The sequence below is a fragment of the Eulemur rufifrons genome, chromosome 30 (genome assembly GCF_041146395.1).
Source record: "Eulemur rufifrons isolate Redbay chromosome 30, OSU_ERuf_1, whole genome shotgun sequence".
Taxonomy (NCBI): domain Eukaryota; kingdom Metazoa; phylum Chordata; class Mammalia; order Primates; family Lemuridae; genus Eulemur; species Eulemur rufifrons.
Genome location: NC_091012.1, coordinates 71,341,591 through 71,354,821, shown reverse-complemented (window position 1 = coordinate 71,354,821; position 13,231 = coordinate 71,341,591). Strand labels below are relative to the sequence as shown.

The following is a 13,231-nucleotide window of genomic DNA, read 5'->3' as shown; positions in this document are numbered from 1 at the left end:
AAAGAAGTGTCAAATTGAAATGTCAGAGATATCAACTGTCAAACTTAGTACTTAAAGAAATGGGACATTCCATACTTAACCTAATAAATAGTCCCTGTGTCCTCACACTTAAGTTTCATGATTGTATTCTATTTTTTTTCCCAAGAACAATAGTAATTTTCAATGAATGAAATCAGAGTACCATAAACTACATAATTTGAAACAGTCTAGGATGTGTGAATGACTGATTTTAAGTGAACGAATATAAATCATGCTCTTGTGTCAAATACTTCCCTAGACTGAGAAAGAAGTAACACTAATAATTTTAATGATACTAGGTGTAAAGAGAATATGAGTAAAATGTAGAATTTTAAAAACATTTTATATGTGTTGCATTTTAAAGAAATCACAGATTATTTCATCTTCCCAAATGCCAAGGCAGATATTGAGGGCTATATATATAAATTTGTTCAGAATTCCTAATATGTTAAGGTTGTTGTAGAGTGTATTGTGCTTGAATCATATCTGCTGATTTTTCTCTATGATAGATTAAATGCACTATATTATACTTAGAGTTGATGTCCGCTTATTCCTCTACTGCCACCCCACTGATTATCGAGTGTCTTTAGAGAAAATAGCTCATTGCACTGGATGATTGCATGCATCCAGTGAATAGTAGCTTGCTGCAATTATTATTACAATGGCATATTGATTTTTTTCTCATTTCCATCATGGAAATTAAAGCAGAATTTGTTTCAAATGAGCTTCTGTATATATTGTGGATGTGATTGGTTCTGAATATGAGCTATTTTTTTTAATATATTTTCTTTAGCAATCTGATGTCTCTGATATTTTCTCAGAAATTTAGGTCTCTGCCTGTTGATAAGCTTCACCTTAGGGAGATATGAAATGGATAGTTTGAAGGCTAGAATGGAAATATAGATGTGGTTTAATTATATAGAGTATAGATTTTAATTATTGCTTCATAGAAGTCTACAATATATCGACTTATGTTTATGAAGTTCTTAGGCAGTATGAGACTACTTGTTCTCTTAACCACTCAAGCAAGTAAATTTAATTAAACTTAAATTAGCAAATATTTATTTAGTGTTGACTACATATAAATATTTCTTTAGCGAATATATACAAGCCAATTTGCTAAGCACTATAGAAGGTAGAAAGATGAATAAAATAATATAACTGTCTTTAGAGAATTTACCATCCGGAGAGGGTGGGTAAGACATGTGTGGCCAGAATCATAACATCAGGCAGTAAGAGCTAAAGATTATGTGGAGGTTCAAAAGAAAACCTTTTCTTGGTTGGAGAAGAAAAACATTAATGTCTTAAAACAGGCAATTTGAGACTTGGAGGTTTGGAGAGATGATGTTGAGGTTACCTTCTGGTAAGAAAGAATAAATGAGCTAACACAAGGAAGTGCAGGGAGGACTTCAGGAATGATAATTTACCTGGTTTTATGTGCTTTATGTGTTTTATGTGTTTTATGTGCTTTAATGCCTGAGGCTCTAAAGGTAGATTGGGTCTAGGTCAGAATGTTGGGCCAAAGGATTTAAAATACATTAAATAGTCAAGGGGAAATATTTGGACAGAAGAATGTGGTTAAGGGCAATTTAATCTGGCATTTTGTAAAATGAATAAAAGACAAGAATGAAGCTGTGGAGACGCCAGTTGGGAAGCTCTAGGCATATTAAAGGAACGGTAACTAGGGCTAAACTAGAATGTTACCATAGACACTGAAAAGGGAGGGTGGAGCCATTTGGGGGAGTCATTCTAGAAGTAGAATATTCAAGACTGGATGCCAGAAAGTCAAATCAAGCTCCCTGGGATCAGTCTTGCAGCCTTCTACCATACGCGGAACTTCATTTCCAGCTAGTCTCCCAAGCCTGCTTACTTAGCTCCTGCCACAATGGTCTCCTCAGGGTTCCTGTAACATTCCAATTATACTAGCTAACTTCTCAGAACCCAGTTTGTCCTTAATCCTTCTACTGGAAAAGTCACTTCCTTCAGGTCTCTGCTCCAATACCACCTTATCAAAGAATCTTTCCCTGATCACACATGGAAAGAGTAGCATTTTGCCACTCCTTTTATTCTGTTTTCCAGGGTTTATTTTTCATAACTGTATCAAAACAGTGACATTTATTTTATAGTTAGTTAGTTAGTTATTCATCCTCAGTCTCCTTCTTTCTAGATGGTCAGCTCCATGAGGGTACAGGCTTAGTTTTGTTCCCTGTTATATCTGTATCACCTAGAACATGCTTGGTACTTAGTAGATACTCAACAAATATTTGTTGAATGAATAAACAAAGTAAGTGCAAAGGTGAAAGTGATGGGGGATCGAAAAATTATGCCAGTATTTCAAGTCTCAAGTATTCAAAGGGTAGTGATATGAACTATAGAAGAGTGGAAGGGGAGTTGATTTAGGGGAGTAGAGACAGGGGAAGGTAAATTCGGCTTATAAATTCAACCTTAAGTATCTGATGCTGGTGAAATAACCAAGGCAGAGCTGGGTAATGGGGCAATCGAAAATGTGGAGAGATCTGGGATTGAGGTAAAGTTAGCAGTGGGAGTAGAAACAAGAATGATAAGTAATATTAAGATAGACTTTTATGATTTGAAAACCATAACTTGATTTTGGATATTTAATGTTTTAAAGATATAAACTTATTTGCACTTTTTTTTGTTTGTTTTTTTATTTTTTAGCTGGGTTAACAACTTTGGCCATGAAGGTCTTGGACTCTTACTGGATGTGCTGGAAAAGCTTCTGGACAAAAAACAGTAAGAATAAACATTAAGAATAAAATCACCAAAGGGGAAATTTTTAGGTACAACATAATATGTTTTTTTCTTTTACTTAGGCAAGAAAATATCGACAAGAAGAATCAGTATAAACTTATTCAGTGCCTCAAAGCATTTATGAATAATAAGGTAAGTGCTATTTATTTTTGCCTTTGTCACAAAAAGTGAGAACTTGCCCTACAGTGTGAAAATATGAAATAGACAAAATAGTGGGTGCTTATTCAGTTTATAGAAGGGTCTTTATGATGTAAATCATAAGTTTTGTTTAAATATTATTTATAATATATTTTGCTTCACAGATATTTATTGGTGGGGTTTTTTGCAATTATGCAAATGTATTAGTCTTGTTCCCACTTTAGGTAATACTTTTTTTTTTCTTTTATGGTAGTAAGAAAATTTAAATGTCATATGTAGGATACTGTTTCCATACAGAGAGTTTTCATTCCATTGAAAAGGAAAATTCAAGGGATGGTTTGACTTGTTTGCTAAGAACATTGTAAGGCTAAGATTTCTTTTTCTTTTATGTTCTACTAATATCAGTGAGTTAACATACATAAAAGAGATCTCTGGAAGATAGTAGTGTTTTTTTTTTGTATATGTATAATACCAGTTACATTATGCGTGACCCTATGAATTTTTAGACAATGATTTTCTTCTAAAAATAGTCTGTACTCAGGTTATGAAATTATAGCAATTTTTTCTATAAACTATTGTTACTCTCTTAGAAATGATCTGCTATATACCTGGGGATAAAATACCATTGACTAATTCACTTCATTACATAATTCTTTTGACATGGTGTTTTATAATAATAATCTCAAAATATTTAGTAGAAATAAATATCACAATAACCAGAACCTTGCCAAGTGTGAAATATAGCTATTAATAACCAAAGCAATAAGATTGTGTATTAATCTGCAAACAGTCTTTCTTAAGTATATGGAATTATATGTAAGAATTTATGTATTCACATGTATCGGCAAAAAATATCATCAGCACGTACAATGGTCGCTTGCTCATGAACATGAGACTCCCGCATAGAATATTCCAATTGTGCTGTTTCTGGAACTTTTTTACAGAAAGACTCCCATCAGTACAATAATAGTATAGAATTTCTCAACTTCTGTGCTCTTAGTGTTTGGCTACAAAGTTATGCAGAATCTGTTGCCTAATAGGAAAGTACTTAATGAACATTGCTTCTCCACAGCTCAACATGGATCTCTTTCTTCAATTGAGGAAAACAGTGACATAATGGAAAGAGAACAGTAGTACTAGAAATCAGGAGATTCATGCTTTGCCACTAATAAGCTGAGTGACCTTTGGAAAATTACTTGACTTTTCTGGTTATCAGTCCCCTCACTGTAAATGTAGCTGTAGGACCCTTTGTTCTAAATTCTTTTTGGCCTGATCACAACTGTTCAGGATGCTAAGTAATTGTAATCAGAATAGTCACTGGAGAAAGCCATATTAGTGAGATTTCCTATAAAATCTTTTTCACAGGAGATACTTTAATATGTCAGCACATAGTTTCCTAAGTGTTTGGCAGTTTTGAAGAGCGTGATGATTTGACTTAGGTTATTCTAAATTAAGGTTGACTTTTAGGTCATATTAATGTCTTATAAATAGCTGCTCAGAACATGAATAAATAGATCTTTTAAATTATAGACATGTGGAACAGTAGGCATAAAATATGCATTCAAAATAGAAAATATACAGTGATTTATCCATTTCAGGTTGGAATAAATTGTCCAAATCAAGAAATGAAACTTTCATTTGAAATGACTTATACATCAAATTTTTTTGGCCCCATGGAGTTTAGAGATTACCTACTTCAAAAACTCTTTTCCCTTATCCAGTGCATATAATAATAGGATTGTAAAAAGAAACCATTGTTTCTTAACTTCCATTACTATAATATTGCTCTGATGTTTGGATTGGTAGTTTTCAAGGTATATTTCTCATATCTTCATTTTTATTTTCAGTATGCCCCTACATATTAAAAATTACTTTTAGACATTAAATAAAACTTTGAAAAGTTAAACGATTTCATTCTCAGTCTAACTGATTTTTAAAGTTGTTATTTTAAGTTTGGTAATTGCATGGTACTCATCTATCTCTCAGTTTTACAAATGTGTTTTTCATTTATATTCCTTACTATTTATTATCTACTGGCCACCTCTATACATACACCTCTATACACCTCTTGTTTTCTTTGCTTCTTTCCAATCTTGTCTTTTCCATTTTCTTTTGCCTTTTCTTTTTTTTGGTGTTGTCTTATCTCCACATATTTCCTAACTTATCATGACCTAGGATACAGTCACATTTAAGAGCGTTAGCTGTGTTCCCCCTCTGTCCCTCCACATTCTTTTACAAGTTAAATTAGGAAGCATGGAACTATTCATATGTTTGGTACTTAAGTAAAGGTCAGCTTGTAATGGACATTTTGCTTCTATGAAATGTTGTCAGATTTCACTATTAGACTATAAAACAAAGCAAACATATTTTATAAGAAATCTGAGAAATACTTTGTGGAACAAAGATCAATGAAAATATTGCCTTCTTAATGTAATGGAAACCCAAGTTTTAGGCTTTATTTAGCATTTCTTTTTTACTAAAATTTGCACATGCATATGTGCGTGCACACACACATATTCATCCTTAGAAAATAAAATGATATTTTCTCTGCCTATTGACTTGGGACACTTAATAAAACCCAGGTGCCATTTCTGTGTGTTCATAGCTTTTGTAATGCAGCACAGCTGCCTGAAATGGGGAGCATAAGAGAGAGAAGGTATGGGAAAATCCATACTAAGGTTTATTGCTTCTTTAACTGGAATATAGTATACACAAGAGTTTTTTTTTTTTTTTTTTAAAACATTTTCCCCTATTTGTTCACCTCAATTTTCTATGCAAACATATTGGACAATTTAACCATAAATTCCAGACATCTCCAGGGAGACCCAATGACATAGAATTACTTTAGAAAATCATATCAGTATGTGCTTTACATGGTCTTCTTTGTTGAAGAAATTCTGATTGTTCCCATATTTTTAGGGCAGGATAATGGAGATCATATTTGATCAAGGGGCAAAAACTCCAAGATGCAGTCATTTCAAATAAAAAAACAAAGGCAAATATTTAATAACTGCATTTGATGACCATTCATATAATTAGGTAGAACCTCATTGTGGAGGTATGGGTGTTTGGAAGGTCATTGTAAGTTGCTTTTTAAAATGAATGCTATGTTTTACAGACATTTTGAATGAAGGGTTTTTTTTTCTCTCTCTCTTTAGTTTGGATTGCAAAGGATTCTAGGAGATGAAAGAAGCCTTTTACTATTGGCAAGAGCAATTGACCCCAAACAACCCAACATGATGACTGAAATAGTAAAAATACTTTCTGCTATTTGCATTGTTGGAGAAGAGAACATGTAAGTATTGCTATATTACTATATCTGCTGCATGGAAAATGACACTTGAGAAATTAATAAGTCCTATTTTAATTCTGTTTTTATGGATAACTTGCATGAAAACAATTAGATTTTAGAATATTTTTGATTAACAGTTTTATCCTGTCTATTATATTTTGGCTTTTTTGTTGATATTATGAAAACTGAATTTAAACAGATAGAATCTTAATGGGAAGTTCTTCAAAGTTGGATTCAAAATGAATGAATAGATTTTTGTTTTGCTGAAGGTAAAGCTATCGTTAGAAAAGTGGGCAAAATTCAGAGAGTTATTTTGGCAAATACACACACACACACACACACACACACGGCTACACATCGCACAATTTAACTTCTTTAACTAATTGAATTGACTAGAGGCCTTTATTTTCTACTATTTTATATTATTATTTTATAATAGTAAACTAATAAGTTTTACTTTATCTGCCTATGGTAAATACAAAGATGCAATTATTTGTAGGGTAACATTAACTAACCTGTTAAAAAGAAAGAAAAAAGGTTGTTGCTAATTATTCAGAGTGTATTTATGTGCCAAATTCAGCAAGTTGTTGCAGAACATGCATTGGATCATGTCTTATGGAAATAATGTTGAATCAGAAGCAAAATTTCAAATTGTGTATCATTAATTAAAGTTCGATTTGTAAGAAACCATTGTGATAAAAAATGAAATTTGTTCTAAGGATATGAACTAAAATGTTTCTTTGGAATACTTTGTGGGACAGTAATAATTTCAATTTGAATCAGGACAGGGCCATGTAAAGATTTAATGGTGTTCTAATATGTTGACTTTCTCCTAACTGTTAAAATAAAATGAGATGTTGCTTAGTGTTAGCAACTATACTTAGAAACCGAAAGACAAACACTAAACAAAAATATCATATAGCGTTAAGTCTTATCTCAATGAGAACAAACTGAGAATGAGATAACATATGCAAAAGTAAGGTTTTGTAAGGTTTTATAGAAAAATCAGTTCATATATAAGAAATTTTTTTAGTTAATTAGATTTTCAGTACTTAATTCATAAAATACAGTCTAGTCTGGTAAGATTGTTATGATTTAATTATAATTTCTGATATCATTTGATAAAGGTAGTCTATATAGAGGTAATTTGATTTAGATATTATATCGATGTACTTATTAATATTTTTGTTCAGGTAAATAAGTTTCTTGTGCTAGATCATCATAGATTCTTCTTTAATTAAATGGCCTTTCTCTTTTATATATTTTTTTCCTATTCCATTATCAAAAAATGTTGAAGTTTTAGGTCATTTATAAAATATTCACTCTTTTCAGCAATTTATTATATAGTCTATTTATACATATAGACTATTATATAGTCTATTATATAGTCTATTTATATAGTCTATTTATACTCAAACTGTTAATGATTATAGATGCCATATTATGTTTAAGTGATATTAATGTTAAGACATGAAATATCAAAACCTGAAGATTTAAATTTTAGTGTTTATCAATTAAGTATTTTTTTCAAAATGTCACCCAGAAAAATTATTTTCAAGGTTTTTCAAATTGAATTTTCATTTGATGCCCTAAAATTATTTAAAGCTATCAATATTTGACTTATAGAACTATGTGGACAGGAACACAATTATTGTAATGGTCTTTCAATTAGACAGGAGGAATAAGTTCAGAGAGCTATTGTACATCATGGTGACTATAGTTAATAACAATATATTATATACTTGAAAATTCCTGAGAGAGTAGATTTTAAGTGTTCTCACCACAGAAAAGTATGTACCATGTTGCAGTTGGGTTCTTAAAAAAAAAAAGTATAAAAGTATATAAGGTAATGCATATGTTAATTAGTTTGATTTAGCCAATTCATTATGTATACATATTTTAAAACATATACAATTTTTATTTATTAAAAAATAATTAAAAAAAATATAAACATCAAGCACCAGAAAAAAAAACAATAGGAAAGACTGAAAGTAATAACCCATGCTCATAATATGTGTGTAAGAAATATTTCTCATTTATTTCCTTTTTTTTGTCTCTACAGTCTAGATAAACTTTTAGGGGCTATAACTACAGCAGCAGAAAGAAATAATAGGGAACGATTTTCACCAATTGTGGAAGGATTAGAAAATCATGAAGCTTTGCAATTACAGGTGAGTTCATTTTGTCTTAAATTGCTTATAGAGTTAATTTAGAGTACTCCTTTTGTTTGACACCCATTCCATTTTAACTGGCATGTATATAGTATGGAATGTAAAAATCAGATTCTTCCTGTTGCTAGAAGTTTTGTTTGTGAGAAAAACTATTAGTTTAAAATTATGAAAAATGCTTGAATTATTATAAATATGGCAGTTATGATTGTCATTGATGTTTGGGTAGGAATTTAGTAATTAATGTAATAAACCAGGGAAATTGAAACCTTAGCAATAATTGGGCCAAAAGGGCAAGCAGTTCAGCCAATGCCATTATCCTAACAAGTTTTAATGAAATCTGTGAGCTTGTAGAAATTTAAGAAAATTATACACATCTCTCTTTGTGCCATTCAGACAACATTCAAAGGTTTCTGACTCACCAGAATAGAGGGGGTTGAATTGCAACACTTAGGTCAGTATCCATCTAATAGCCCTATGTAGACACAGCCTATATGTCTTTTTAGAAAATGACAAAACTCGCTGTTTTTTCTTAGATGATTTCAGGAAATGAGTCATTTTATGAAAGATAACTTTGTTCCTGAGTAATGAGAACTCGTATTTATTGGCCATATTTATGGTATGAGGTTCTGGACTAAGCATATTAATTTGCATATGTTATTTTATTTAATTCTCACAACCCAGCTATATGTAGGTATTACTGTGTTGTCATCTCCATTTTGCCTATATGACGAATAAGCTAAGTGAGATTAAATAACTTGTTTAAGGTGACAGAATTTGATACTAAGTTTTTTTGGTCTCTCATGCTTATCTCTTTATTTTAGACAGTGTGTATCATTTAATGTACCATGGAAAGCTCTCTCCAAAATATTTTTTAAGCTCTTATATTGTTCCACAAAGAGAACATGGTTCCACATTTAGTTTTATCAAGTTTTTTAGTAGTGTTCAAATATTAAAATTTCTTATCTGATGTGAAACAAGCACAATTAATTTTCTCCTTTTTTATTGTATTAGGAGGTATTAGTATGTTTTTTCATCAGAGTTTGAAACTGCATCAGATAGATGAATTGGCTTGTCTAAAGAGAAGCTATAATGTTACAAAACTATAATACTTCTCCAAATATTTTAGGATCTTTGTTAATCACTACTTCTACTCCAACTATAATGAGCATTTTCAACTAACTTTTATGGTGTGCCTTTCATGTCAAATGTGTTATATTTTTTTAAAATAAGAATATTTCTTTCTAGTGTTTTCTTTTTTATAGTACATTTGTTATTATAAAATTTAATCTTAATAAAGATTGAAAACTGTCTGTTTTAGACGACTTCTTGAAAGTTTTGTTCTTGTTCCTATGGTTGGGCTTAGGTAACTAAATTTCATTGGCTTTCAGATATATGTATAAATTCGTACTTCTCTTGCAAAGTTTGTTTAGGAGGAATTAAATATTTTATTTATATTCAAAGCTTTCATTATATTTTATACTCAGTTTGCCATATTTGGGGCAAGTATATTTATATTTTTAAAAAATCTTCTTTAAATGAATTTTTAGCCACAACTCTGTGAGTTATGTATCATTATTGCCAGTTTACTGATCAGGGAATAGAGTTGCTTGGAAGCTAAGTAACCTGCTCAAAATTGCACAGCTGTTAAGGGGAAGAGCTATGATTTGAACCCAGGTCTTTGTGATGTCAGCTTTTGTATACTGCATTGCCTGTCTTTTAAAGTGACACCTCTGCCAAAAAGTATTTTTCCCCAAATAATGGAGTGGAATTGACATTTGCTAGCCTTCAGTAAGCAGGACAGAATGCAATGATAAAGTGGCAAGTTGTGAACATGTGACATATGGAAGAATCATTGACATCTTGCTAAGTATTCAAGAAATTGTTGAATACTGATCATAGATGCAAACATGCAAACCACAATTTGAAATTTCATATTTTAATGAGCCACAAAAATTAGTAATTTGTTGTATACAGAGGCTAGTACTCTTACAAGAATTGTGAAGTGGGTTTGTTTATTTGGACTATTTAATGTGAATGTAAAATATATCCTCTAGAAGTTCAAAAAGATATTCAGAATACAGGAATGAAAAGCAAAAGTTTAAATCTGTTGTTTAAAAAATATAATTAGTGCTGTATTTTAACAGAATTACTTTTCTATTTCTGTAGTATCCTGAGACTTCTCAAAATGTTATTATAGTCTCAGGAAGTAATTTTGTTAAAATACAGGACTAATTATATTTTTAAATAACAACTATATACCTTTTTTTTCTTTTTTTGGATTTTAAACAGGTTATTAACTTCTCACAGATATTTTTCTAACTCACCTTTAAAGTGAAATTTTGTACTTGTGATAGCATTTTCATTATCTTTGGTAGTTCAAGAAATAGGTGGAAGATAAATCATTTATCTTCATATGCTCTTTCTTCATTGACTTTCTTTCAGCTTAGGAGCATTCTTCAGTCTCCTCCATACTACAGCACCTTCTTTTGATCTGACTTACACTTCTAACTCACCTCTCATCTCCCTTTTTCATTTTATAGTCCATGTCTCTAAAAGAATAATCCATACTTGTTTTCTGTTTTCTAAATTGACTTTTACAACTCAGTTTTGTCAGAGTTCTCAAAAAGGTCAACGATAATCCTCTAATTTCAAAATTCAATGACCTCTTTCCAATCCTGATCACTTGGCACTATTGATTGTCGTCCTCCTTGAAAGTTTTACTTCCCTTGGCTTTCTACGCACCATTCTCTCCTTGCTCTCTGACTACCTCTAACTCTTCTTTCTCTGTCTTTTTAATGTATTTCTCCTCTTCTTATTTCCCAGGTGTTTTGTTCCCTATGTTCTGTCTTTGGTTCTCTTCTGTTATCATTTTATGTACATATATACATATATAATATGCATATATACACTTATATTATAAACACTCATAAACATATATATATATATTTTATTTTCTCCATGAATGTTCTTAATTGCTTCTCTAGCTTTAACATCCACCTATGTTCTAGCGTTTCTCCAGATTTATATGTCTACCCAATACCTCTCTCTTCGTTCAATCCTACATGTCCGCCTAACTAGATATCTTATAGGCATCATAAAAATAAGATATTAAAATAGCATTTATAAGCCATATGCTAGGAAATGTTCTAAATACTTTACATATGTTATCTCATTTAAACTTCACAGCACTTTTATGAGGTAGTATTAGGTCATTAAATATGAAATGTCTGATTTCGAATCAAAAGTTTAGTTTGTTATATCTCAAACAAGAAGAGTATTGTTAATCAAAGTATGTGCCTAAGCTATCAACACAGTTTTGCCATCTTAACAGTAGCTTGTTTATGTCAGCAGTGAAGAAGCCTGGAGAGCAAGTGGTGATGAAATTGTGAAAGATATTTTTCACAGCTTGTTGAGAATTGAATATTTTTCCTTGTAAAAAGTGGCCCAAAGCCTGGAAGAAGTGGTAGTCAGTTGGTGCAAGGTCTGGTGAATATGGTGGATGACAGAGAGTTTCAAAGTCCAGCTTCTGTAGTTTGAGCAACATTGTTTTTTGCAACAAGTGGTATTGCAAGAGGATTGACCTATCACTATTGACCAATCATGGCTGCCTAGTCACAAGCATCCTCATAATTTCGTCCAACTGGTTGCAGTAGACATCTGCTATAATCGATTGACCAGGTTTCATGAAGTTGTAGTGGATAATACCAGTGCTGGACCACCAAACACACACCATTAGCTTTTTTTGATGAATATTCCATTTTGGACTGTGTTTTGGCATTTCATCTGCATCCAACCAATGTGCCAAACACTTGTGATTATCAAAAAGAATCCATTTTTCATCGCACGTAACAATAAGGTTTAAAAATGGTTCACCTTTCTGTCATGGTAGCAAAGAAAGGCAAACTTTGAGACGATTTCTCTTCTCATGCTTGTTTAATTCATGTGGTACCCATCTATCCAGCTTCTTTACCTTGCCCATTTGTTTCAAATGGTCCAATATTGTTGGAATAGTATCATCAAACCTTGCTGCTAATTCACACATAGGTTCAGATGGATTCGCTTCCACTACAGCTTTCAGCTCATCATTATCCACCTTGGTCTCAGGTTGCCCACATGACTCATTTTCAAGATTAAAATCACCAGAACTGAACTTCTCTAACCATCAATGTACTGTGCGTTCATTAGCCACTTCCTTCCCAAACACTTCATTGATATTTCAAGCTGTCTGCGCTGTATTGGTTCCACGATGGAACTCATATTAAAAAATAACAAGAATTTTTGACTGATTCATGGTTTTACAAAAATTTCTCTAAAAAAAAATTGAAAGATAATCACAGGCCAAAGTGTACGTTTGAAAGAAGGAAGGTGTACCTTCACAATAAAATAAAAAAACAAGAAGTGTCAAAGTGAAATGTCAGAGATATCTGCTGTCAAAGTTAGTACTTAAGGAAATCAGACATTTCATACTTAATAACCTAATAGTATCACCTTTTTATAGATGAGCAAACTGAGGCACATAGAGGTTAAATAGCTTTCCTAGGGTCACAGTGTATGAATAGAAGGCAAAGCCCAGAGTAGACACCAGGGAGTCTGGCTCTAGCACACATTCTTTAACTGCTGCACTGTATCTCCTCTTACATTAAAACTGAGCTCATAATCTCTTCCCCTCTGATTTCTCCCAAAGAAGTCTACTCTTCTTTCTGTGTTTCCCCACTTTAGATTATAGAGATGCCATCTTTTACCCCAAATTTAATTTTACTCAAGACTTCATTCTTCTCTGTCTTTTACATTCAATCATCAAGTTTTATCAGAAAGCAGACTGTGAATCTAATCCATTTTC

The 13,231-nt window shown here is 31.8% G+C and overlaps 1 protein-coding gene across 1 annotated transcript in view; it reads left to right on the top strand.

The window, feature by feature from the left end:
• Positions 1–13,231, top strand: part of DIAPH2 (diaphanous related formin 2) — an 803,657-nt gene that overhangs the window by 199,295 nt on the left and 591,131 nt on the right. The window contains exons 6-9 of the mRNA XM_069462797.1: positions 2,698–2,772; positions 2,853–2,922; positions 6,087–6,223; positions 8,283–8,391. Coding sequence (XP_069318898.1) covers positions 2,698–2,772; positions 2,853–2,922; positions 6,087–6,223; positions 8,283–8,391 — 391 coding nt within the window. The remainder of the gene's footprint in view (positions 1–2,697; positions 2,773–2,852; positions 2,923–6,086; positions 6,224–8,282; positions 8,392–13,231) is intronic.